This window comes from Pseudophryne corroboree, chromosome 2 (genome assembly GCF_028390025.1).
Source record: "Pseudophryne corroboree isolate aPseCor3 chromosome 2, aPseCor3.hap2, whole genome shotgun sequence".
NCBI classification, from domain to species: Eukaryota; Metazoa; Chordata; class Amphibia; order Anura; family Myobatrachidae; genus Pseudophryne; species Pseudophryne corroboree.
The window spans coordinates 96,539,877-96,565,699 of NC_086445.1; the positions used below are offsets into that span (position 1 = coordinate 96,539,877).

Below are 25,823 nucleotides of genomic sequence, written 5' to 3' on the forward strand. Positions count from 1 at the left end.
CCCCCACCCCCCGATACGACTGCTGCATGTCAAACAGCATCCAGGGTACTGTGACTGGATGTCGCAGTAACATCACAGCACATGCGCAACGCGGCCCCGGCGCATGGAAAGTACGGAATAATCAGTCATTTGCAAACAAATCGGGACTGCATGCGGGCCTGAATCAGGCCCATAATGGTTACTTTATTTGGAGCGTTACATACAGTATACACCATGTTTTTGTCTTCTGACATTTTTCTATACCTTTCATCCATTTATATTGTATATACAGCAAATAATAATGTAGCACAAGTGAAATATTTCCTGTATGTCTGTCTGCAGCTCACATGCATGAGATTGATAGCTTTGTGACAGACGGGATGGAGGTGTTATCCAGCCGGCCACAGAGCGTGGAAGAGATCGGAGAGGCCAACATGAAACATGGGCAACTGAAACTGCGGAGACCTGAGGTGCAGATTACATGTTATAATTTCTCCTGTATGTATCCGTCACCCACCCTGGGAGTGTCCGGCCCCCAGTTTTGTCTTTTCCATCTTTCCTTTGTTGCATTAAATGTATAAACCTAAGATCTTTACATGTATTGTGGCCTCAAACGTTACTATGTTGATGATTTGTTTTTCTGTAATGATCCTGGGTTTGTGGTAGTGAAGGAATCTTGCACACAAGACAATCCCATTATGAACCATGTTAACAGATTACACAATGTCGATATTGATACTGAAATAATTGAGATGTTTGCTGGAAATGATGGGCCTAATTTAGAGTTGATCGCAGCAGCAAATTTGTTAGCAGTTGGGCAAAACCATGTGCACTGCAGGGGGGGCAGATATAACATGTACAGAGAGAGTTAGATTTGGGTGCGGTGTGTTCAAACTGAAATCTAAATTGCAGTGTAGAAATAAAGCAGCCAGTATTTACCCTGCACAGAAACAAAATAACCCACCCAAATCTAACTCTCTCTGCAAATGTTATATCTGCCCCTCCTGCAGTGCACATGGGTGGTCATTCCGAGTTAATCGCTAGCTGCATTTGTTCACAGCGCAGCGATCAGGCTGAAAAACAGCAGTTCTGCGCATGCGACGCAATGTGCACGCGCGACGTACAGGCACAACGAATGATGCAGTTTTGCACAGGGTCTAGCGATGCATTTTAGTTGCACTGGTTGCCGCAGAGTGATTGACATGAAGTGGGCGTTTCTGCGTGGCAACTGACTGTTTTCAGGGAATGTTCGGAAAAACGCAGGCGTGCCAGGGAAAACGCAGGGGTGGCTGGGCGAACGCTGGGCGGGTGTGTGACATCAAATCCGGAACTGAATAGTCTTAAGTGATCGCAAGCGCTGAGTAGGTTTTGAGCTGCTCTGAAACTATACACAAATTTTTTTGTACGCGCTCTGCGATAAAAACATTCACACTTCTGCTAAGCTAAAATACACTCAGTGGGCGGCGGCATAGCGTTTGCACGGCTGCTAAAAACTGCTAGCGAGCGATCAACTCGGAATGACCCCCATGGTTTTGCCCAACTGCTTACAAATTTGCTGCTGTGATCAACTCTGAATTACCCCCGATGTAAGCTGCAGTGTGGCTGTTTCTAGCCAGTAACTTCTATTCATCGCCTTAACTCTGATTCTGTGGGTGCTGTTAGTGAATTATGAGTTCAGCAAAATAATGAAATCACACGGCGTTAGATCTCGTACACGTATGTTGCTTGCTAAAATCGATTTTTAAAAAAGTGATTCCTTGACCTAATATTGAATAAATGATTTTTCACCTCGAGTTATGGTCCTATGTAGCATATTAATAGTATATGAAGACTTTTGCCTTTCATAAATTACCTTTGTAATGTGCTCCTAACAAGTTTCCTAATCCAGCAATTTCGAACATTGTCTCATTCGAGCATTGTATTAAGACAGGTAGTTTATGAGAGTATGACCTGGGCGTTCACTCTAAATCGTGGTTGTGTTGGGAACAAACCAAAGCAATGGTGTTCTCCGGATGTATATTTATTTAGTAATACAAGCAATAAAAATTCATGATTTAATTAGCATAAAAGAACAGTGGGGGTCATTCCGAGTTGATCGCTCGCTAGCAGTTTTTAGCAGCCGTGCAAACACATAGTCGCCGCCGACGGGGGAGTGTATTTTCGCTTTGCAGGAGTGTGAACGCCTGTGCCGCAGAGCGCCTGCAAACACATTTTGTGCAAAACAAGACCAGCCCTGTAGTTACTTATCCTGTGCGATGATTGCTGCGACGAGTGACACGGCAATGATGTCAGATACCCGCCCAGCAAACGCTCGGCCACGCCTGCGTTTTTCCAAACACTTCCAGAAAACGGTCAGTTGACACCCATAAACGCCCTCTTCCTGTCAATCTCCTTGCGTTCGGCTGTGCGATTGGAATCATCGCTAGAACCAATGCAAAACCACAAAGGACTTTGTACCCGTACGACGCGCGTGCACATTGTGGTGCATACGCATGCGCAGATTAGCCGTTTTTTTCACTGATTGTTACGCAGCGAACAACGGCACCTAGCGATCAACTCGGAATGACCCCCTAGGTCTCTTCCTCAGGGCTTGTTAGTCCTTTCTGGGACCAGAAAGGACCAACAAGCCCTAAGGAAGAGACCTAGTGTCTTGAAACGCGTTGGACATACAATTTACCAGGACTACATTGGATCAACCCGTTTGGACTACATCATCATTAAGTTTGGGAGCCAGAGCAGGGTGAAGTTGGAGCACCCTGTTGTTATTTCCACCTGCGGCTCCTTTGCTTTCTCAGTGGTACGTTTTATCACTTCATGTTTCTTTTATCATGTGTTAGGCTATATGCACAAGGCAAGCACTTATTATGTGTTTTATCATCTGTGTTATGCCATATGTAAATAGAGCTAACACTGTTCTTTTATGCTAATTCAATCATACATTTTTATTGCTTGTATTACTAATAAAAATACATCCGGAGAACACCATTGCTTTATTCTGTTCCCAACGCAACCACGATTTAGAGTGAGATCCAAGGTCACACTCTCATAAACTACCAGACTTTAATACAGGGGTTTACAAGGGACCCCCTTTGAGTGTCCAAGGCTGCCAATGACTCTGATCAGCGCCCAATAAGTTTCTCACATACTGTACATCCAATTGTATTAAGAGACTTCATAATAATTCAGGTTATAAAACTAACAATTACGTGTTTCTTATCATTTTTATTTTACGTATGGAAACATTCCATGTGTTTGTAATGGATATAGGGCCGGATTCAGATGGCTGGAGGGCACATTGCTGAACAAAATATGTCTCGGGCATGGTGCTGCTCTGTTGTCTAACATAAAGAACTCCTATTTTTAAATAATTGTACATTTTATTGTTGTACTAAGTTAAATACTAAAAATGTCCGAATTGCTATTTTATTTTCCAGATTCTGCCCTTATTTAAGGAAGCTGAAGATAAAAACAGATTACTGCGCTCCGTCGCAGGGGGCGGCTTGGATACAATTAGTAATCTCAGAGCGAAGTGGGATAAATTTGAACTAATGATGGAGAGTTATCAGCTAATGGTCAAAGAGCAAGTAAGTGATTACATGTCTCTTATTGCATGTTTGTGCAGAAACTAACTCCCCTTTCACATCGCACTAAAAACCCGGTATCGACGCGGCATATTGCCGTGTCGAAACGGGTCAGTGTGCGATGTGAAAGGTCCTTTTCAGAATTATCGGGTCGCCTGACCCGGTAATTCAACCCGGTTATTACCGGGTTGATTACCGGGTCAGGCGCAGTGTGAATGGGAGCCGTTCCAATGCGACACGGCTCCCATTCACAGCATAGGCAGAGGCGGCGCAGGAGATGAGCTCATCTCCCGTCGCCGCCTCCACCCCCGCCCCTGCTGCTGCTGCGCCCTCCGCTGCTATGGCAACCGACCCGGTATATTGCCGGGTCGGAAAGCCAGCAACGGAGCGCAAGTGCCGGATCCCACCCGGTAAGTACACGTTTCTCTTACCGGGTAGGATCCGGCATTTGCGATCTGAATGCAGCATAAATGTGACCGGAGAGGCGGCGTGTACATGGGCAGACTAGATGGGACAAGTGGTTCTTATCTGCTGTCAAATTCTGTGTTTCTATGTTGACTAGGGAATGTGGCCAAAACCTCAGTAGGGTTACAACCCTTTTGTATGTCAGATTTCCGGACACTTTCTTACTAGTCTATTAGAGACTGAAAAAAATCAGCTTTTGGCATCAAATTTGTGGATATGCCCCTTAATATATCATCAGATCCCTCCACGTGCCCCTTCATTTGTCATCAGACCATTCCATATACTCCTTTGTATGCCATTAGAGTAGCCGCATGCACTTTATACACCATTAGACACTTCCACATGCCCCTTTATATGGCATCTGCCCCACATGACCTTTGTATGCCATCAGAGCCCCCTTATATATCATTACCCTTTCCTCCACATGCAACTTTATATACCATCAGACTAACACTTAGTAACACATTACATGCTTTGGCATGACCTCCTACTAGTCTGCACTACCAAATAATCTGATGATCTGTGATCACGGACTGTAGTGAAACTGCAGATGTGTGTGAGCGCTGTGACTTCCCTGCAGCCAGAAAATGGCAGACTGCGGTACATGTGGTCGGAACATACAGTCAGCAGCAGAGGAGACAGACGAGAGCACAACTTGCCAGGTTGTGATTTTGTGAAAATAAATAAATGGGAAAAAAAAGTCTATATATTCAATATTTTTTATGGCCAAATCATTCATTCTCATTATGACAGAGAGAGGTTTTCCCATATGAAGTGCATAGAGAATGAGTATACAAATGTAAATTTTCTTTAATAAAGCACATAAATTCCATATGTTTTTTAAGGAATATCAAGGGACCAATAGGCATCAATGTCAGCTCCTACCATTTTTATTTATGGGGGCAGCCCGGACTTTCAGCACATTTTTGGTCCTGGCAGCGGGCGCTAGACTTGTCCTATACATTATGCATGTGCCTGCCAATCACTATTCGCACATGTGCATCTGCTTAGCAGCCCATATAAATAATGTAAGGCCGGTTATTTAGCGCAGTGTGGGCCTCCCACTGGAAGCTGTAATTGCTAATCACACTACGGACTGGCAGTCCCTGGTGGGTGAGTTTCCTCTCTCTGAGACTTCCATCCTGGTGTGATATTAGCAGAGAGAGCTTCCTATGGCAAGCCATTCACTCCTAGTCCACCCCTGCTCATAGGCTCTAGGACCGACACGGGGGGACTGGAGCTCACTGGTAGAGGTAGCAGATTTTTCTCTGACGTCCTAGTGGATGCTGGGAACTCCGAAAGGACCATGGGGAATAGCGGCTCCGCAGGAGACTGGGCACAACTAAAGAAAGCTTTAGGTCACCTGGTGTGCACTGGCTCCTCCCACTATGACCCTCCTCCAAGCCTCAGTTAGATTTTGTGCCCGGCCGAGGTTGGATGCACACTAGGGGCTCTCCTGAGCTTCTAAAAAGAAAGTATATAATTAGGTTTTTTATTTTACAGTGAGACCTGCTGGCAACAGGCTCACTGCAGCGAGGGACTAAGGGGAGAAGAAGCGAACCTACCTGCTTGCAGCTAGCTTGGGCTTCTTAGGCTACTGGACACCATTAGCTCCAGAGGGATCGACCGCATGGAACTGGCCTTGGTGTTCGGTCCCGGAGCCGCGCCGCCGTCCCCCTTACAGAGCCAGAAGCAAGAAGAGGTCCGGAAAATCGGCGGCAGAAGACATCAGTCTTCACCAAGGTAGCGCACAGCACTGCAGCTGTGCGCCATTGCTCCTCATACACACTTCACACTCCGGTCACTGAGGGTGCAGGGCGCTAGGGGGGGGCGCCCTGAGCAGCAATAAAAACACCTTGGCTGGCAAAAATACTACAATATATAGCCCCAGAGGCTATATATGTGATAATTACCCCTGCCAGAATCCATAAAAAAGCGGGAGAATAGTCTGCGAAAAAGGGGCAAAGCTATCTCCTTCAGCACACTGGCGCCATTTCTCCCTCACAGCTCCGCTGGAAGGAAGCTCCCTGGCTCTCCCCTGCAGTCTACACTACAGAAAAGGGTAAAAAAAGAGAGGGGGGGCACTAAATTTGGGCGCAGTATATATAACAGCAGCTATAGGGGACATAATTCAGTTAGTCCCTGCATTATATAGCGCTCTGGTGTGTGCTGGCATACTCTCACTCTGTCTCCCTAAAGGGCTTTTGTGGGTCCTGTCCTCTGTTAGAGCATTCCCTGTGTGTGTGTCGGTACGGCTGTGTCGACATGTTTGATGAGGATAATGATGTGGAGGCGGAGCAGATGCCTATAGAAGGGATGTCACCCCCTGCGGGGCAGACACCTGAGTGGATGGACTTATGGAAGGAATTGCGTGCACGTGTCGACTCCTTACACAAAAAATTTGACGACATGCCAAATGCGGGACAGCCGGCTTCTCAGCTCGTGCCTGTCCAGGCGTCTCAAAGGCCATCGGGGGCTCTAAAACGCCCGCTACCTCAGATGGCAGACGCGGATGTCGACACGGATACTGACACCAGTGTCGACGACGATGAGTCTAGTCTAATGTCCACTAAGGCCATTCGTTGCATGATTGAAGCAATGAAAGAGGTGTTACAAATTTCTGATATAAACCCAGGTACCACTAAAAAGGGTATTATGTTTGGGGAGAAAAAAACTACCCGTAGTTTTTCCCCCATCAGAAGAATTAAATGAAGTGTGTGAAGAAGCGTGGGCTTTCCCTGATAAAAGATTGGTAATCTCTAAGAAGTTACTAATGGCGTTCCCTTTCCCGCCAGAGGATAGGTCACGTTGGGAGACACCCCCTAGGGTGGATAAAGCGCTCACACGTTTGTCTAAAAAGGTGGCACTACCGTCTCCGGATACGGCCGCCCTCAAGGAACCTGCTGATAGAAAGCAGGAGGCGATCCTGAAGTCTGTATATACACACTCAGGCATTATACTTAGACCAGCTATTGCGTCAGCATGAATGTGCAGTGCTGCCGCTGCGTGGTCAGATTCCCTGTCAGAAAATATTGATACCTTAGACAGGGACACTATATTGCTAACCATAGAGCATATAAAAGACGCAGTCTTATACATGAGAGATGCACAGAGGGAGATCTGCCGGCTGGCATCTAAAATAAGTGCATTGTCCATTTCTGCTAGGAGAGGCTTATGGACTCGCCAGTGGACAGGGGATGCAGATTCAAAAAGGCACATGGAAGTTTTGCCTTATAAGGGTGAGGAGTTATTCGGGGATGGTCTCTCGGACCTAGTTTCCACAGCAACTGCTGGGAAGTCAGCATTTTTACCCCATGTTCCCTCACAGCCTAAAAAGGCGCCGTTTTATCAGGTACAGTCCTTTCGGACTCAGAAAAACAGGCGTGGAAAAGGCGGGTCCTTTCTGTCCAGAGGCAGAGGTAGAGGAAAAAGGCTGCAACAAACAGCAGGTTCCCAGGAGCAAAAGTCCTCCCCCGCTTCTTCCAAGTCAGCCGCATGACGGTGGGGCTCCACAGGCGGAGCCAGGTACGGTGGGGGGCCGCCTCAAAAATTTCAGCGATCAGTGGGCTCGCTCACAGGTGGATCCCTGGATCCTGCAAATAGTATCTCAAGGGTACAAACTGGAATTCGAGGCGTCTCCACCCCACCGGTTCCTAAAATCTGCCTTGCCGATTACTCCTTCAGACAGGGAGGCTGTGCTAGCGGCAATTCACAAGCTGTATTCCCAGCAGGTGATAATCAAGGTGCCCCTACTTCAACAAGGACGGGGTTACTATTCCACACTGTTTGTGGTACCGAAACCGGACGGTTCGGTGAGACCCTGTCACAACTGAGGGCCTGAGCTGACGGGAGGCAGCCTCAGTTGTAGGGGCTGAGATGTACCGGAACCTGGGAGGTTGTATCAGACCCCTGGACATGTAAGTAACATGAATAATAACTGCCCGAAGGCGTGACCACGACAACTTGGATAAAAGTCAATGATATTTATTATGACAACTCCGCAACACAGCAGCAGTAAAAGAAAACATAAAAGTCAGCAAAGAATAAATACAGTTCCTGGGTACTACAGGATGGCAGAAGCCACAGGGCACTGGTAGTGTGAGATAGTTCTTATAATCTTCTAGATGGAAAGTCCTTACCAGGCCCGACTGTAGCAATGGAGATAACCCAGGATTGTACCAGCTGGTGTTCCAGGAAAAGCTGGGTTGCTGAAGATAAAACGGCTGCTGTGGATACTGGCTGGAACCAGACTGTTGTTAGCACGGAGTGGATACTGGCTGGAACCAGTTAAATAATAAATGAACTTGGGAGCGATGAAATATGAACTGAAATGTAGAACTTGAGAGCGGAGAAATAATAATACCGGTGGAGAGTGGTAAAGTGTAGAAAGGACACCGGCCCTTTAAGAGAAGCTGTACTCTGCTGGAAGCTGAGCTGGAAGCAGGTAATGTTGTAGCTGGAAACAGATGAATCCACAATGGATTGGAGAGTCAGGCTACACCGCAGGTGGAATGCTGGTGCGGGTCTCTATGGTGGAAGTCTTGAGACAGGAGCTGGAACCTGGAAGACAATCACAGGAGAGAGACAAACAGGAACTAGGTTTGACAACCAAAGCACTGACGCCTTCCTTGCTCAGGCACAGTGTATTTATACCTGCAGCTAGGAAGGGATTGGCTTGGCAATTATGCAGATTAAAAATACTGACAACAGATTGGAGGAAATGATCAGCTGACAGAATCCAAGATGGCTGCGCCCATGCAGACACTTGGAGGGAAGTTTGGTTTGTAATCCATGTGGTAATGAAAACAGTAATGGCGGCGCCGGCCACTGGAGACAGGAGACGCCAGGCTGACAAGTGCACATCCAACCACGCGGACACAGCGGAGGCCGCGGCTGACGTAATCGCCACTCTGACACTCTGCATGCAGAAGCTCAGGGACGGCGGCGGAGGCCGCGGGAGACGCCATGCCAGATGTAATAAGGCGTTACTGTGACAGCGTCTCAGAGAGACAGAAGAGGATGCAGGAATGTGAACATTAGGATAACAGATGGGATCCGGTCCTGGAGCGCTGAGCCAGCCTTAGGAGGCATCTGATGGGTAAGAAATGGCGTCCAGATACCCGGATCGTGACAGCACCCCCCCCCTTTAGGAGTGGCCCCAGGACACTTCTTTGGCTTTTGAGGAAACTTGGAATGGAATCTCCGGACCAAGGCAGGAGCATGGACATCAGAAGCATTGGTCCATGAACGTTCCTCAGGGCCGTAACCCTTCCAGTCAATAAGATACTGTAGTTGACCGTAACGGTGACGTGAGTCCAGGATCTTGGCCACTTCATTCTCAACGCCTCGTTGAGTTTGGACTTTCGGAGTTGGAGGAAGTGAGGAATGAAACCGATTCAAGATCAGCGGTTTCAACAGGGAAACATGGAATGTCCTGGGTATTTTTAAGAAGGGAGGCAACTGAAGTCTGTAAGCAACAGGATTGATGACTTGTTCAATCTTGAAAGGACCGATATAGCGAGGTGCAAACTTCATACTGGGAACTCTTAACCTCAAATTCTTCGTGAATAACCATACCCGATCACCCACCTTGAGAGCGGGAACTGCTCGACGCTTCTTATCCGCAAACTTCTTGTACCTGAACGATGCCTTGAGCAGAGCTGATCGTACGCTCTTCCAGATATTGGCAAACTGATGCAAGGTGATATCCACTGCGGGAACAGAAGTTGCTGGAAGCGGTTGGAACTCAGGGACTTTAGGGTGGAATCCAAAGTTAGTGAAGAATGGTGTTGAAGCAGATGAAGAATGATACTGGTTGTTATGACAGAACTCGGCCCAGGGAAGTAATTGAACCCAGTCATCTTGAGAGGAGGACACATAGATGCGGAGGAAGGCCTCCAAGTCCTGATTCACCCTCTCGGTTTGACCATTGGTCTGAGGATGGTAAGCCGTGGAAAACTTTAGCTTGACTTGAAGGACTTGACATAAACTTCGCCAGAATTTGGCTGTGAATTGAACTCCTCGATCTGAGATAATTTCTTCAGGAAGACCGTGGAGTCGGAAGATCTCTTGTATGAATACTTGAGCCAACTTGGAAGCTGACGGAAGACCGGTGAGAGGAATGAAGTGTGCCATCTTGGTGAACCGGTCAACTACCACCCAGATGGTATTGAACTTGTTGCACATGGGTAAATCTGTAATAAAATCCATCGACAAATGGGTCCAAGGTCGACGGGGAACAGATAGTGGAACCAGTTGCCCCGCAGGCGACTGGCGGGATACCTTATGTTGAGCACACTTTGGGCAAGATGCAATAAACTCCAAGACGTCCTTTTTCAGAGTTGGCCACCAATAGGACCTAGAGATAAACTCCAGGGTTTTTTGGATACCTGTATGTCCGGCAAAACGGGAAGCATGGGCCCAATGCATGAGCTTCTTCCTTAGCATCGGTTTCACAAAACTTTTCCCTGATGGGGGCGTAGAGTCCATCCCTACCGTGGAGAATGCCAACGGATTTATAATAGGATGCTTGTCTGAAGACTCGGACTCATTTTCTTGCTCCCATGAGCGGGAAAGGGCATCGGCCTTGCGATTCTGAGAGCCCGGACAGAACTGGAGTTTAAAGTCGAACCTGGAAAAGAAAAGTGCCCATCTGGCCTGACGAGGGTTGAGACATTGTGCGCCTTTCAGATATAAAAGGTTCTTGTGGTCTGTAAGTATGGTGATTGAATGAGAAGCTCCCTCCAACAGATACCTCCACTCTTCTAGAGCGAGCTTGATGGCTAGCAACTCCTGGTCGCCAATGGCATAGTTGCGCTCAGCTGGGGAGAACTTCCGGGAGAAGAAACTGCAAGGGTGTAAATGGCCATCTTTAGCCCTCTGAGATAACACCGCTCCTACTCCAACGGAGGAGGCATCCACCTCTAAGATGAAAGGAGAGTCGATGTCAGGCTGTTTCAGAACAGGCGCAGAGATGAACCTTTGTTTTAAAAGATGAAATGCTTGCATGGCTTCTTCAGACCACTTGGACGGGTTAGCACCCTTCTTAGTGAAAGCAGTAATAGGCGCCACAATGGTGGAAAAGTCTCGTATAAACTTTCGGTAATAGTTGGCGAACCCCAAGAACCTCTGGACCCCTTTGAGGGTTAAGGGTATCGGCCAATTTTGGATTGCTTGTAGTTTCTCAGGATCCATCTCTAGTCCGGAACCGGACACAATGTACCCTAGAAACGGAATGGACTTGACTTCAAAGACGCATTTCTCTAATTTGCAATAGAGATGATTGACACGGAGACGGGACAGAACCTCTTTAACCCAAAAACGATGTTCCTCTAAATCGTTGGCAAAAATGAGGATATCGTCTAGATAGACCACGACATGACGGTATAGAATGTCTCTGAAGATCTCATTGACAAAATGCTGGAAGACAGCTGGAGCATTACTCAATCCGAAGGGCATGACGAGGTACTCATAATGTCCGTCACGGGTGTTAAAGGCGGTCTTCCACTCGTCACCCTCACGGATCCGGATGAGATTGTATGCACCTCTCAAGTCCAGCTTTGTAAAGATGGTAGCTCCGCTAACTCTGTCAAAGAGCTCAGTAATCAGGGGTAAAGGATAACGGTTCTTGATGGTAATGTCGTTCAAACCTCTGTAGTCGATGCACGGCCGCAGACCACCATCTTTCTTTTTTACAAAAAAGAAGCCTGCGCCGGCTGGGGAAGAAGAAGGTCGAATGAACCCCTTTGCTAGGTTCTCTTTAATGTATTCCTCCATAGAATGCGTCTCAGGCAGAGACAACGGATAAGTTCGGCCTCGAGGTGGAACCTTCCCTGGAACGAGATCAATCGGGCAGTCCCATTCTCTATGAGGAGGAAGGATATCAGCAGAAGCTTTACTGAACACATCCGTGAAATCTTGATATGGAGGAGGTGGAACATCAGACGACCTGGGGGAGGAAGAACAGACAGGCAATACTTTAAACAAACATGTCTCAGCACAGGAGGAACCCCATGCCAGGATTTGCGTAGTCGTCCAATCAATTGTAGGATTGTGAAGACGGAGCCATGGAAGGCCCAGGACCACAGGATGTGTGGCTCTTGGAATCACTAAAAAAGAAATAAGTTCGGAATGAAGAACTCCCACTCTCAGACGAACTGGTAGAGTCCTTAAAGAAATAACTGCATCAAAAATTTTGCTGCCATCCACGGCAGTTAAAGAAATGGACGAAGGAAGTCTCTCGGTGGGTAGGGACCACCGTTTAACATAGGCTTCGGTAATAAAGTTCCCAGCTGCTCCGGAATCAAGGAGGGCAATGACGTTCCGATAACGTTGAGCAACTTGAAGCGAGACTGGGAGATTACAATCTTGAGGAGATGGAGAGGAGATCATTACTCCTAGCCGGCCCTCTCCTTGGCGAGCTAGGATTTGGAGTTTCCCGGACGTTTGGGACAGGCATTAATGGTGTGAGACGGAGCTGCACAATAGAGACAGAGAGACTCGGAGAGACGTCTTCGGCGCTCAGCAGGAGTTAAACGGGAACGGCCAAGTTGCATGGGCTCATCTTTAGATGGTGACAGTTGACGAGGAGGAGGAGCAGAAGATTTTGGAGCAGATGATCTTCCACGCTCAGTTGCTCTCTCTCTGAAACGTAAATCAACTTTCGTGCAGAGTGAGATTAGCTCATCTAACTTAGAAGGTAAGTCTCTGGTAGCTAACTCATCTTTAATACGCTCAGATAAGCCATGCCAGAATGCAGCATACAGGGCCTCGTCGTTCCATGCCAGTTCGGATGCCAGGATCTGGAACTGTATCAGATATTGTCCTACAGTACGTGACCCCTGGCGTAAACGGAGAATCTCGGATGAAGCTGAGGTTACCCGGCCTGGCTCGTCGAAGATGCGCCTGAATGTTGACACGAAGGCAGTGTAGGAAGATAGCAGGGTGTCGGACCTCTCCCATAACGGTGATGCCCAATCAAGGGCTGAGCCACTGAGAAGAGAAATAATGTAGGCAATTTTTGTACGGTCACTGGGAAAATTGCCAGGTTGTAGCTCAAACTGAATCTCACACTGGTTGAGAAATCCCCTGCAGAATCTTGGAGATCCGTCAAATTTTGCTGGCGTTGGAAGATGAAGACGTGGAGCAGAAATGGGTAAGGTGGGTGGGGTTATAGCTGGAGTCACTGTGGTTGACGCACCAGACGCGCCTGATCCACGGAGAGTTGTCTGAATCCCATCCAACCGAGTAGAGAAATCCTGGAGACAGCGGATGATGTGGCCCTGTGCAGCCTCCTGATGTTCTAGTCGGGCTGCCAGTTCTTGCATCGGCCTGGCCGCTTGATCCTGGTCTCCGGCTGGATTCATTAGGTCAGTGCTTACTGTCACAACTGAGGGCCTGAGCCTGACGGGAGGCAGCCTCAGTTGTAGGGGCTGAGATGTACCGGAACCTGGGAGGTTGTATCAGACCCCTGGACATGTAAGTAACATGAATAATAACTGCCCGAAGGCGTGACCACGACAGCTTGGATAAAAGTCAATGATATTTATTATGACAACTCCGCAACACAGCAGCAGTAAAAGAAAACATAAAAGTCAGCAAAGAATAAATACAGTTCCTGGGTACTACAGGATGGCAGAAGCCACAGGGCACTGGTAGTGTGAGATAGTTCTTATAATCTTCTAGATGGAAAGTCCTTACCAGGCCCGACTGTAGCAATGGAGATAACCCAGGATTGTACCAGCTGGTGTTCCTGGAAAAGCTGGGTTGCTGAAGATAAAACGGCTGCTGTGGATACTGGCTGGAACCAGACTGTTGTTAGCACGGAGTGGATACTGGCTGGAACCAGTTAAATAATAAATGAACTTGGGAGCGATGAAATATGAACTGAAATGTAGAACTTGAGAGCGGAGAAATAATAATACCGGTGGAGAGTGGTAAAGTGTAGAAAGGACACCGGCCCTTTAAGAGAAGCTGTACTCTGCTGGAAGCTGAGCTGGAAGCAGGTAATGTTGTAGCTGGAAACAGATGAATCCACAATGGATTGGAGAGTCAGGCTACACCGCAGGTGGAATGCTGGTGCGGGTCTCTATGGTGGAAGTCTTGAGACAGGAGCTGGAACCTGGAAGACAATCACAGGAGAGAGACAAACAGGAACTAGGTTTGACAACCAAAGCACTGACGCCTTCCTTGCTCAGGCACAGTGTATTTATACCTGCAGCAAGGAAGGGATTGGCTTGGCAATTATGCAGATTAAAAATACTGACAACAGATTGGAGGAAATGATCAGCTGACAGAATCCAAGATGGCTGCGCCCATGCAGACACTTGGAGGGAAGTTTGGTTTGTAATCCATGTGGTAATGAAAACAGTAATGGCGGCGCCGGCCACTGGAGACAGGAGACGCCAGGCTGACAAGTGCACATCCAACCACGCGGACACAGCGGAGGCCGCGGCTGACGTAATCGCCACTCTGACACTCTGCATGCAGAAGCTCAGGGACGGCGGCGGAGGCCGCGGGAGACGCCATGCCAGATGTAATAAGGCGTTACTGTGACAGCGTCTCAGAGAGACAGGAGAGGATGCAGGAATGTGAACATTAGGATAACAGATGGGATCCGGTCCTGGAGCGCTGAGCCAGCCTTAGGAGGCATCTGATGGGTAAGAAATGGCGTCCAGATACCCGGATCGTGACAGCCCCATTTTAAATTTGAAATCCTTGAACACATACATAAAAAAATTCAAGTTCAAGATGGAATCGCTCAGGGCGGTTATTGCAAGCCTGGACGAGGGGGATTACATGGTATCCCTGGACATCAAGGATGCTTACCTGCATGTCCCCATTTACTATCCTCACCAGGAGTACCTCAGATTTGTGGTACAGGATTGCGTTTACCAATTCCAGACGCTGCCGTTTGGACTCTCCACGGCACCGAGGGTGTTTACCAAGGTAATGGCGGAAATGATGATACTCCTTCGAAGAAAGGGAGTTTTAATTATCCCGTACTTGGACGATCTCCTAATAAAGGCGAGGTCCAAGGAGCAGTTATTGGTGGGAGTAGCACTATCTCAGGAGGTGCTACACCAGCACGGTTGGATTCTGAATATTCCAAAATCACAGCTGGTTCTGACAACACGTTTTACTGTTCCTGGGTATGATTCTGGATACAGTCCAGAAAAAAGTGTTTCTCCCGGAGGAGAAAGCCAAGGAGCTGTCATCTCTAGTCAGAGACCTCCTGAAACCAAAACAGGTATCGGTGCATCACTACACGCGGGTCCTGGGAAAGATGGTGGCTTCTTACGAAGCAATTCCTTTCGGCAGGTTCCATGCCAGAATCTTTCAGTGGGACCTGTTGGACCAATGGTCCGGATCGCATCTTCAGATGCATCGCCTAATAACCCTGTCTCCAAGAACCAGGGTGTCTCTGCTGTGGTGGCTGCAGAGTGCTCATCTTCTAGAGGGCCGCAGATTCGGCATACAGGACTGGGTCCTGGTGACCACGGATGCCAGCCTTCGAGGCTGGGGGGCAGTCACACAGGGAAGAAACTTCCAAGGACTATGGTCGAGTCAGGAGACTTCCCTACACATAAATATTCTGGAACTAAGGGCCATTTACAATGCCCTAAGTCAGGCAAAATCCCTGCTTCTACACCAGCCGGTACTGATCCAGTCAGACAACATCACGGCAGTCGCCCATGTAAATCGACAGGGCGGCACAAGAAGCAGGATAGCAATGGCAGAAGCCACAAGGATTCTCCGCTGGGCGGAAAATCACGTACTAGCACTGTCAGCAGTGTTCATTCCGGGAGTGGACAACTGGGAAGCAGACTTTCTCAGCAGGCACGACCTCCACCCGGGAGAGTGGGGACTTCATCGAGAAGTCTTCGCGCTGATTGTAAATCGATGGGAACGACCACAGGTGGACATGATGGCGTCCCGCCTAAACAAAAAACTAGAGAGATATTGCGCCAGGTCAAGGGACCCTCAGGCGATAGCTGTGGACGCTCTAGTGACACCGTGGGTGTACCAGTCAGTTTATGTGTTCCCTCCTCTGCCTCTCATACCAAGGGTACTGAGAATAATAAGAAAACGAGGAGTAAGAACAATACTCGTGGTTCCGGATTGGCCAAGACGAGCATGGTACCCGGAACTTCAAGAGATGATCTCAGAGGACCCATGGCCTCTGCCGCTCAGACAGGACCTGCTGCAGCAGGGGCCCTGTCTGTTCCAAGACTTACCGCGGCTGCGTTTGACGGCATGGCGGTTGAACGCCGGATCCTGAAGGAAAAGGGCATTCCGGAGGAAGTCATTCCTACGCTGATTAAAGCCAGGAAAGATGTAACTGCAAAGCATTATCACCGCATATGGCGGAAATATGTTGCTTGGTGTGAGGCCAAAAAGGCCCCAACAGAGGAATTTCAACTAGGTCGATTTCTGCATTTCCTACAAGCAGGAGTGACTATGGGCCTGAAATTAGGCTCCATTAAGGTACAGATCTCGGCTCTGTCGATTTTCTTCCAGAAAGAACTAGCTTCACTACCTGAAGTTCAGACGTTTGTGAAAGGAGTGCTGCATATTCAGCCCCCGTTTGTGCCTCCAGTGGCACCTTGGGATCTCAACGTGGTGTTGAGTTTCTTAAAATCACATTGGTTTGAGCCACTTAAAACCGTGGATCTAAAATATCTCACGTGGAAAGTGGTCATGTTTTTGACCTTGGCTTCAGCCAGGCGTGTGTCAGAATTGGCAGCTTTGTCATGTAAAAGCCCTTATCTGATTTTCCATATGGATAGGGCGGAATTGAGGACTCGTCCTCAGTTTCTCCCTAAGGTGGTATCAGCTTTTCACTTGAACCAACCTATTGTGGTGCCTGCGGCTACTAGGGACTTGGAGGATTCCAAGTTACTGGACGTAGTCAGGACCTTGAAAATTTATGTTTCCAGGACGGCTAGAGTCAGGAAAACTGACTCGCTATTTATCCTGTATGCACCCAACAAACTGGGTGCTCCTGATTCTAAGCAGACTATTGCTCGCTGGATTTGTAGCACAATTCAGCTGGCGCATTCTGCGGCTGGACTGCCGCATCCTAAATCAGTAAAAGCCCATTCCACAAGGAAGGTGGGCTCATCTTGGGCGGCTGCCCGAGGGGTCTCGGCTTTACAACTTTGCCGAGCTGCTACTTGGTCAGGGGCAAACACGTTTGCAAAATTCTACAAATTTGATACCCTGGCTGAGGAGGACCTTGAGTTCTCTCATTCGGTGCTGCAGAGTCATCCGCACTCTCCCGCCCGTTTGGGAGCTTTGGTATAATCCCCATGGTCCTTTCGGAGTTCCCAGCATCCAGTAGGACGTCAGAGAAAATAAGATTTTACTCACCGGTAAATCTATTTCTCGTAGTCCGTAGTGGATGCTGGGCGCCCATCCCAAGTGCGGATTGTCTGCAATACTTGTACATAGTTATTGTTAACTAAAGGGTTATTGTTGAGCCATCTGTTGAGAGGCTCAGTTGTTTTCATACTGTTAAACTGGGTATAGTATCACGAGTTATACGGTGTGATTGGTGTGGCTGGTAGGAGTCTTACCCGGGATTCAAAATCCTTCCTTATTATGTCAGCTCGTCCGGGCACAGTGTCCTAACTGAGGCTTGGAGGAGGGTCATAGTGGGAGGAGCCAGTGCACACCAGGTGACCTAAAAGCTTTCTTTAGTTGTGCCCAGTCTCCTGCGAAGCCGCTATTCCCCATGGTCCTTTCGGAGTTCCCAGCATCCACTACGGACTACGAGAAATAGATTTACCGGTGAGTAAAATCTTATTTACTGGGGGCAGCACCTATTTAATAATCTGCCACTGATATACTTACTGTATATTGACTCATAAAATATAGTGTGACCACACAGCGGGATAAGTGTGTTTCAGGGATTCCCTTTAGAAATAGAGAAATCTGCAGAAAGGTTTGCTAAGCACAATGACAAGTGCATTGTGGTAAGTAATATTGGGAGTTCTCTTACGTCCTAGAGGATACTGGGAATCCATTTAGTACCATGGGGTATAGACTGGCCTACTAGGAGCCTTGGGTACTTTAAGAATTTGATAGTTTGGGCTGGCTCCTCCCTCTATGCCCCTCCTACCAGACTCCGTTTAGAAAATGTGCCCGGAGGAGCCGTCACGTCGCTGGAAGCTCCTGAAGAGTTTTCTGCATTTATTTTGTATGTTTGTTATTTTCAGGCAGGACTGGATGGCACCAGCCTGCCTGCTTCATGGGACTTAGAGGGGGGGTAATGGCCCAACCTCTTGAAGGGTTAATGGTCCCGTTCCCCGCTGACAGGACACTAGCTCCTAAGGGAACTATTCGCATGCCCCACCACGGCGAGCGTACATTCCCCCAGCATGCTGCCACCCCTAACAGAGCCAGAAGATAGAAGAGTGGTGAGTACTAAGCCAGCATCCCGGTTAGTGGGTTGCCGGCCATTATGGTGGCATGAGGGTACGGAAAACATGGCTTCTACAGGGGCGAATGAATCTCCAGACTCAGTACACAGTGCAGACGCACCGCTTCCGATGGAGCGAACGGAGTCCACTACGTGTGTACACAGTACCCAGACTGGCATTACAGACTTTAAAAGGGGCTAACTCCATTTCAGGTACTAAAATTACCGCAGCCAGCATAAAAAAGCGGGAACACCGTGCGCCATTGAAGGGGCGGGGCTTCACTATGAGCGGATCCAGCAGCTCACCAGTGCCATTTTCCCTTTGCAGTGGACACAGATGCTGACTGACAGGGACGCTCAGCTCCTCCGGAGAGAGACTCCAGATTACCTCAGCGGTACAAGGGGGTCATAGCAGGGGGGGAGCGCTTACTAGTGTACTAAGGCCCCCATCTGTGTACTTAGTCTGCGACCCGGCTAAGCTTGGCATTAGCAGTAAGGGCACTGTGTTCTGGCTCCTGGCTATCTCTGTGTCTCTCTTGAAGGGCTCTTTGTGGGTTAATTGTGCATTTAACCTGTTCCTCTGTGTGTGTGCTGTCACTGTCACAGTATGTCAGACAAAGAGTGTGTTTTATGTAAGGCACAGAGTTCCTCTTCTCAAGCGGGTTCACTGCAGTGTACCTTCCCAGGCTAGTGGAGCAGAACCAGCTTGGCTGGATTCCATTAGGGGAATGATTTCCAATATTTCTACTAAATTATCCTGCAATGAGAAAGAGACGCAATACTTAAGACAATCGATGACTGAGTTTGTGAAAAGAGACTCAGTACCCAAACCAGCCTCTTAGTCCCCTGCCATTTGTCCACAAAAACGTCCTTTGGCCCATATCCTGCAGTCTGACTCTGATGATGAGGGGTCAGACATGGAGGAGGGGAAGGTGGACTCAGAGGTGGGGGAGGCTACTCTGTCACAAGGAATAGATGCTCTCATAGTAGCTATCAGAGAAGTTCTGCATATCCGTGATAAGGTAACAGAGGAGACTTAGGAATCTTATTTTAATATAAAAAAGAAATCCTCACCCTCTTTTCCTGTGTCAAAGGCACTCAATACCCTGTTTGAGGAACCATGGGTTAATCCTGATAGGAAATTCCAAATCCGTAAAAGGTTGATATTATCTTTTCCCGTTTCCTCCTGAGTATAAGAAAAAATGGGAAAATCCACCGATAGTGGATGCATCAGTATCCAGGCTGTCACAGAAAATTGTATTGCCTGTCCCAGGTGCAGCCTCCCTAAAAGACACGGCTGATCGTAAAATTGAGAATACACTCAAATCTTTGTATACAGCTGCTGGGGTTGGCCAGAGACCCACTGTAGCATGTGGGTGGATTACTAAGGCCATCGCAAAATGGTCTGGTTTTACTACTGCAACATATACAAGACTCTGCAAATTTTATGGTGGAAGCCATAAAAGAAATAGGCTTACTTAATGCACGCACCACTGCTATGACAGTGTCAGCACGCAGAGGCTATTGGCTACGCCAGTGGACTGCTGACGCGGACTCCAGGAAAGGCGTGGAAGGCCTACCCTTCACAGGAGAGGCCTTATTTGGAGATGAGCTAGACAAATGGATCTCTAAAGCTACTGCGGGTAAGTCCACGTATCTTCCTTCTGCAGCTCTTCCATCCAGGAAGGCCTACTCAGGACCTACTCTACAGTCCTTTCGGACTGCCAAGTTTAAGGGCAAAACCAGAGGTTTTTCTACAGCCACCAGAGGCGCTAGAGGTAAACCACGAAAACCAGCAATTGCTGGTTCACAGGAACAGAGCTCAAGCTCTGCTTCCTCAAAGCCTTCAGAATGACAGGGGACCACGATGCCTGGAAGACTGGCAGGTGGGAGCTCGACTAAGATTTTTCAGTCACTTCTGAACAGCATGATGCCAGGATCCCTGGGTCATAGATCTTATTTCCCAGGGCTATAGACTTGAGTCTCAAGAGCTCCCACCTCACAGATTCTTCAAATCAGGCTTACCAGTTTCACAGGAAGCAACTATAACCTTATAGGGTGCCATTCAAAAACTGGTATAGACTCAGGTCATTGCTCCAGTTCCACCTCATCTGCAATACAAGGGATATTATTCTAACTTCTTTGTAGTACCGAAACCGGACGGTTTGGTAAGACCGATTTTGAGCCTCAAGTCGTTGAACCCGTACTTACATGTGTTCAAATTTAAGATGGAGTCTCTGAGAGCAGTGATTTCAGGTCTGGAGGAGGGGGAATTCCTAATGTCTCTGGATAGCAAGGATGTGTACCTTCACGTTCCGATATGGCCGCCTCATCAGGCTTATCTTTGGTTTGCACTGCAGGACTGTCACTACCAGTTCCAGGCCCTGCCATTTGGTCTCTCCACGGCACCGAGAATGTTCACCAAGGTGATGGCAGAGATGATGTTTCTACTCCGCAAACAGGGAGTGAACATAATTACGTACCTGGACGATCTTCTGATAAAGGCACCGTCCAGGGAGCGGTTGTTGGACAGCATTTGCCTCTGAATCAGACTACTCACAGGTGGATTCTGAACTTAGAAAAATCTAACCTGGAACCGACGCAGAGGCTTTCCTTCCAGGGAATGATACTGGACACAGAGTCTCAGAGAGTGTTCATCCCTTGGAGAAGGCTATGGATATCCAGTCGATGGTTCGGGCTGTCCTGAAGCCAACCCGGATCTCGGTGCATCTGTGCATTCGCCTTTTGGGGAAAATGGTGGCCTCTTACAAGGCGCTTCAGTAAAGAAGGTTTCATGCGAGGCCCTTCCAGCTGGATCTGTTGGACAAATGGTCCAGATCGCATCTTCACATGCACCAGAGGATCGGTGTGTCACCAAAAGCCAGAATCTCCCTTCTGTGGTGGCTACAGACTTCTCACCTCATTGAGGGTCCGAGGTTCGGGATTCAGAATTGCATTCTCCTGACCACAGACGCAAGCCTCAGAGGTTGGGGAGCAGTCACCCAGGGGGTGCAGTTTCATGGAAGATGGTCAAGTCGGGGAGTCATCCTTCCAATAAACATCTTGGAACTCAAGGCAATCTACAACTCCCTTCTGCAGGCCTCATCTCTACTTCGGAATCAGGCCATTCAAGTCCAGTCGGACAATGTAACGGTGGTAACGTACATAAACTGACAGGGCGGAACGAAAAGCAGAGCAGCAGTGTCAGAAGTGTCAAGAATTCTCCTCTGGGCGGAAAAACGCGCCGTGGCGTTGTCGGCGATCTTCATTCCGGGAGTAGACGACTGGGAAGCAGACTTCCTCAGCAGACACGACCTGCACCCAGGAGAGTGGGGCCTCCACCCGGATCGACATGATGTCCTCTCAACTCAACAAGAAGCTCAAGCGGTATTGTTCCAGGTTGAGAGACCCACAAGCAGTGGCGGTAGACGCTCTGACAAATCCGTGGGTCTACCAGCTGGTGTACGTGTTTCCTCCACTTCGTCTAATCCCACGAATTCTAAAGAGAATGAAAAGGGAAAAGGTTACAAAGTAATCCAGATTGCTCCAGACTGGCCTCCAAGGACCTGGTACGCGGATCTTCTCGAGATGTTGATTGAAGATACATGGCCTCTATCTCTTCGGGAAGATCTTCTGCAACAGGGCCCATTCATCTATCAAGACTTATCGTGGCTACATTTAATGGCATGGAAGTTGAACGGCTGATTCTACCCACGAGAGGTATCCTGATAAGGGGTTTCCGACTATGATCCAAGCCAGGAAGGAGGTAACGTCTAAACATTACCACCGTATATGGAAGAAGTATGTCTCTTGGTGGGAGAGCAGATAATATTCTGCTGTGGAATTTCATCTGAGATGTCTCCTGCTTTTTCTGCAGTCAGGAGTCGATGTGGGCCTAAGCCTAGGTTCCATTAAAGTCCCAATTTCGTCTTTGTCTATTTTCCCCCCAGAAACAATTGGCTTCTCTCCCTGAGGTCCAGTCATTCTTGAAAGGTGCTCTGCACATCCAGCCTCTCTTTGTGCCTCCCACGGCACCTTGGGATCAGGCTCACTATCCAGCATACTTATTCCACGGTAGGATTGCCGGTTCCAAAATCTGTACAAGCCCACTCTACTAGGTCGGTCGGGTTCTTCTTGGGCGGCTGCCCGGCTTTACAGCTCTGCCGAACAGCTACTTGGTCAGGTTCGAACACATTTGCAAAGTTTTACAAGTTTGATACTTTGGCCTCTGAGGACATTCAGTTTGGTCAGTCAGTTCTGCAGGAACCTCAGCACTCTCCCACCCGGTTTGGGAGCATTGGTACTTCCCCATGGTACTAAATGGATTCCCAGTATCTTCTAGGATGTAAGAGAAAATAGGATTTTAATTACCTACCGGTAAATTCTTTTCTCGTAGTCCATAGAGAATACTGGGCGTCCGCCCAGCGCTTTGTCCTTCCTGAACTGTTACTTGGTTATGTATTTTGGTTTGTTCAGCTGTTGCTGTTCATGTTTCAAGTTTGGTTAGTATGACTTTCCTATTGTTCTATGTGCTTGTTCGTAATCTCGCCACTTTCCTTATCTATCCTTCTCTCAAAATATGTCTGTCTCCTCGGGCACAGTTTCCTAGACTGAGTCTGGTAGGAGGGGCATAGAGCGAGGAGCCAGCGCACACTATCAAATTCTTAAAGTGCCCAAGGCTCCTAGTGGACCCGTCTACACCCCTTGGTACTAAATGGATTCCCAGTATCCTCTATGGACTACGACTACGGTAGGTAATTAAAATCCTATTTTTTCTGTGTTACTAAATCACAACATGTTTTTTCTCTTTTCACCGATCCAGTTTATGAAAATTTGGCTTAAGTACTGTTTTTATAGTCTTTTAATCATCTCCTCCTTTCAGATTGAAATAATGAAGCAAAATGTAAACTCCAGGGTGACTAATTATATCCAAGACTTAGAAAAATTTAAAGCCCGTTGGGACCAGTTCAAGCCGAATGATGACATAATTGAGACCGGAAAGGAGGACGTCTTAGAGAAAAGTGCCCAGTCCATAAAGGAGAAGAAAGTGGAGTTTGATGAGCTTGAAACCACAAAGAAAAAAATAATGTAATGTCTTTTGAATGTTGGTACAAGCAGTACTAGAGTAACACCTTTGGGAGTTACAGTACACTAGGTAGAATAACACTAGTGGGAGCTACAGTACTAGAGTACACTAGGTAGAGTTACACTAAAGTAACACTAAGGGGGAACTCAATTGTTTCTCCCCACGGCCGCCACTAGATTGCGCCCAATGGGCAATTCACTTGTTGATCTGTTCGGGCGAGCTGCGTTTCGGGGGAACCACATTTCAGATCACAGCTTGATGCCTTATTACATTACCGCGCTAATTGTTCACTTTGCTGTTTTTCAGTGAGGACTGTCTGCATTTTGATATGGAGGCTCCTGATTTCTCCCTGGCTGATGAGATACGCATTGATATTGAGGGCTGTACAAGAACATGGTCTTTATATGAAGAATTTTATCAAGGATTTAATGAGAAGGCAAGGGAAGACTGGATCTCCTTCAGGTGCTTTTTGGACATTTATTTATATATATATATATATATATATACACACACATACACACTAATTACAACTATATTTTATTGAGAATTTAAAAAAAATAAAGTTTTGTTCTTACGTTCTACTATAGAGTAACTTCAGAATTCACCACTGTTTTAGTACATATCACACAACAGGAGATTAGCTGCACATATGAGATTAAAGGGGGCATTCCTGAGAATTTTCCTAGAGAAAACTATGTAATAAAAGGAGGTGTTACCAGATCATAGTCTCACTTTCATTTTCAGTGTATATTCTAGAACAGTTTAGGGGCATAAGGTGGACCATTACCTACCTCAGTGGTTCCCAAACACGTTCCTCAAGGCACACCATTGGTCCAGGTTTTAAGTATATCTATGCTTAGGCACAGGTAACTTAATTAGTACCTCAGTCAGTTTGATTATACCATCTGTGCACCAGCAGGGATATACCTAAAACCTGGACTGTTGGGGTGCCCTGAGGACCGCGTTTGGGAACCACTGACCTACGTCTATGCTGCCACTCTGGCTTTCTTCTGCTACATGTCATAAAGCAGAGAATAAAACAGAACATGATGGATGCAGCCGGCTTTCCAATCACATGACTTGCATTGCACAATGAAGGGAGGTCCCAGCACGGCCAGTTATAGCACCGAGAGGTAGTGTAGGGCAGCCTGCACCATGCGGTCTGTCTCCTTCCTCCTCTGCATGCTCCAAATTGAATGATCACCTAAGTGAGATGCCTGAGTAACATGTAGGGGTATTTTTTGGCCTGTGGGGACATTTTGGGACTAAATCTGAATTGCCCTAATTCCGAATGCGAAGAATTATGCAGAAATCTGCAAACTGCGGATGCTTCTGAGAGAGCAACGGCAGACTGCGCATTTGCCATACCATGCACACAAAGAGATACTGAAAATGCACTTTCATTGATCTCTCCTTGCATGAAGTAGGCGTTCGCACAGAATAGATCCATGTATGCCAAGTTCTGTGATCGTTCAAGGCATGCAGGCGGACATGGGACGTCTAATCCTGACTGGCCTTTTGCACCAGCATGGCCTGGGTGTAAAATCCCGGTACTAATGATAGTATACCTCCCTCCTTCACCCAAATATTTGCTTTCTCTTTCCCTTTGTAGAGAAATTACAGATTTATTGTTGTGCATCCTCCCTGTACTGGAAGGTCCATTCACAAAGTAAAGCCTAAAATGCAGGTTCTGCCACAGGGAGCATAATAATGATCCCGCCTCCTGTTGTGGTGTTCTGTCACTTTTCTCCACCAACATAAATATATTTGATGGGAACGGGGCCTGATTCTGCAGCAGCAAGCCAAACCCATTGCAGCGTCCTTTATGGAGGCTCTAAATAATCAAGATCGGCCATGGTTCAAAAAAATAGGGGCTTCAGCAGAGAGATTTCCACTATTCAGGTATAGGGGGTTGGTATCTAAAAAAAATTTTTTAGTTAAACAGTGTAATTGTTTTTGAAACACTAACTCCACCCCCAAAACTGATTACTATTATATTATTATTATTATTATTATTATTATTGTTCATTTATTTATTTATTTACACTTATTTGGCTTATAATATATAATATAAAGTTTTCCTGACCACATTCACTGGGACATTCCCCAGTGGGTCTCCTGTTTGGGTGGGCCTTGTTCCCTTTGTCACAGCATCTCTCCCATGATCCTCTCCTTTAATAAAGTGATGCATTAATATGCCATAAAAGTGATGCCCGCAGCTTCCTGATATTCCCCAGTAACTGTGCAGGTCTATGAGCGTGATGAAGAGTAAGTGGTTTCTGACATCTGT

At 47.5% G+C, this 25,823-nt stretch overlaps 1 protein-coding gene across 3 annotated transcripts in view; it reads left to right on the forward strand.

The window, feature by feature from the left end:
* DYNC2H1 (dynein cytoplasmic 2 heavy chain 1) overlaps positions 1–25,823 on the forward strand; it is a 1,021,614-nt gene that overhangs the window by 180,055 nt on the left and 815,736 nt on the right. For all 3 annotated transcript variants that reach the window (XM_063951545.1, XM_063951543.1, XM_063951544.1), the window contains exons 20-23: positions 322–449; positions 3,414–3,563; positions 23,330–23,535; positions 23,840–23,995. In XM_063951545.1, coding sequence (XP_063807615.1) covers positions 322–449; positions 3,414–3,563; positions 23,330–23,535; positions 23,840–23,995 — 640 coding nt within the window. The remainder of the gene's footprint in view (positions 1–321; positions 450–3,413; positions 3,564–23,329; positions 23,536–23,839; positions 23,996–25,823) is intronic.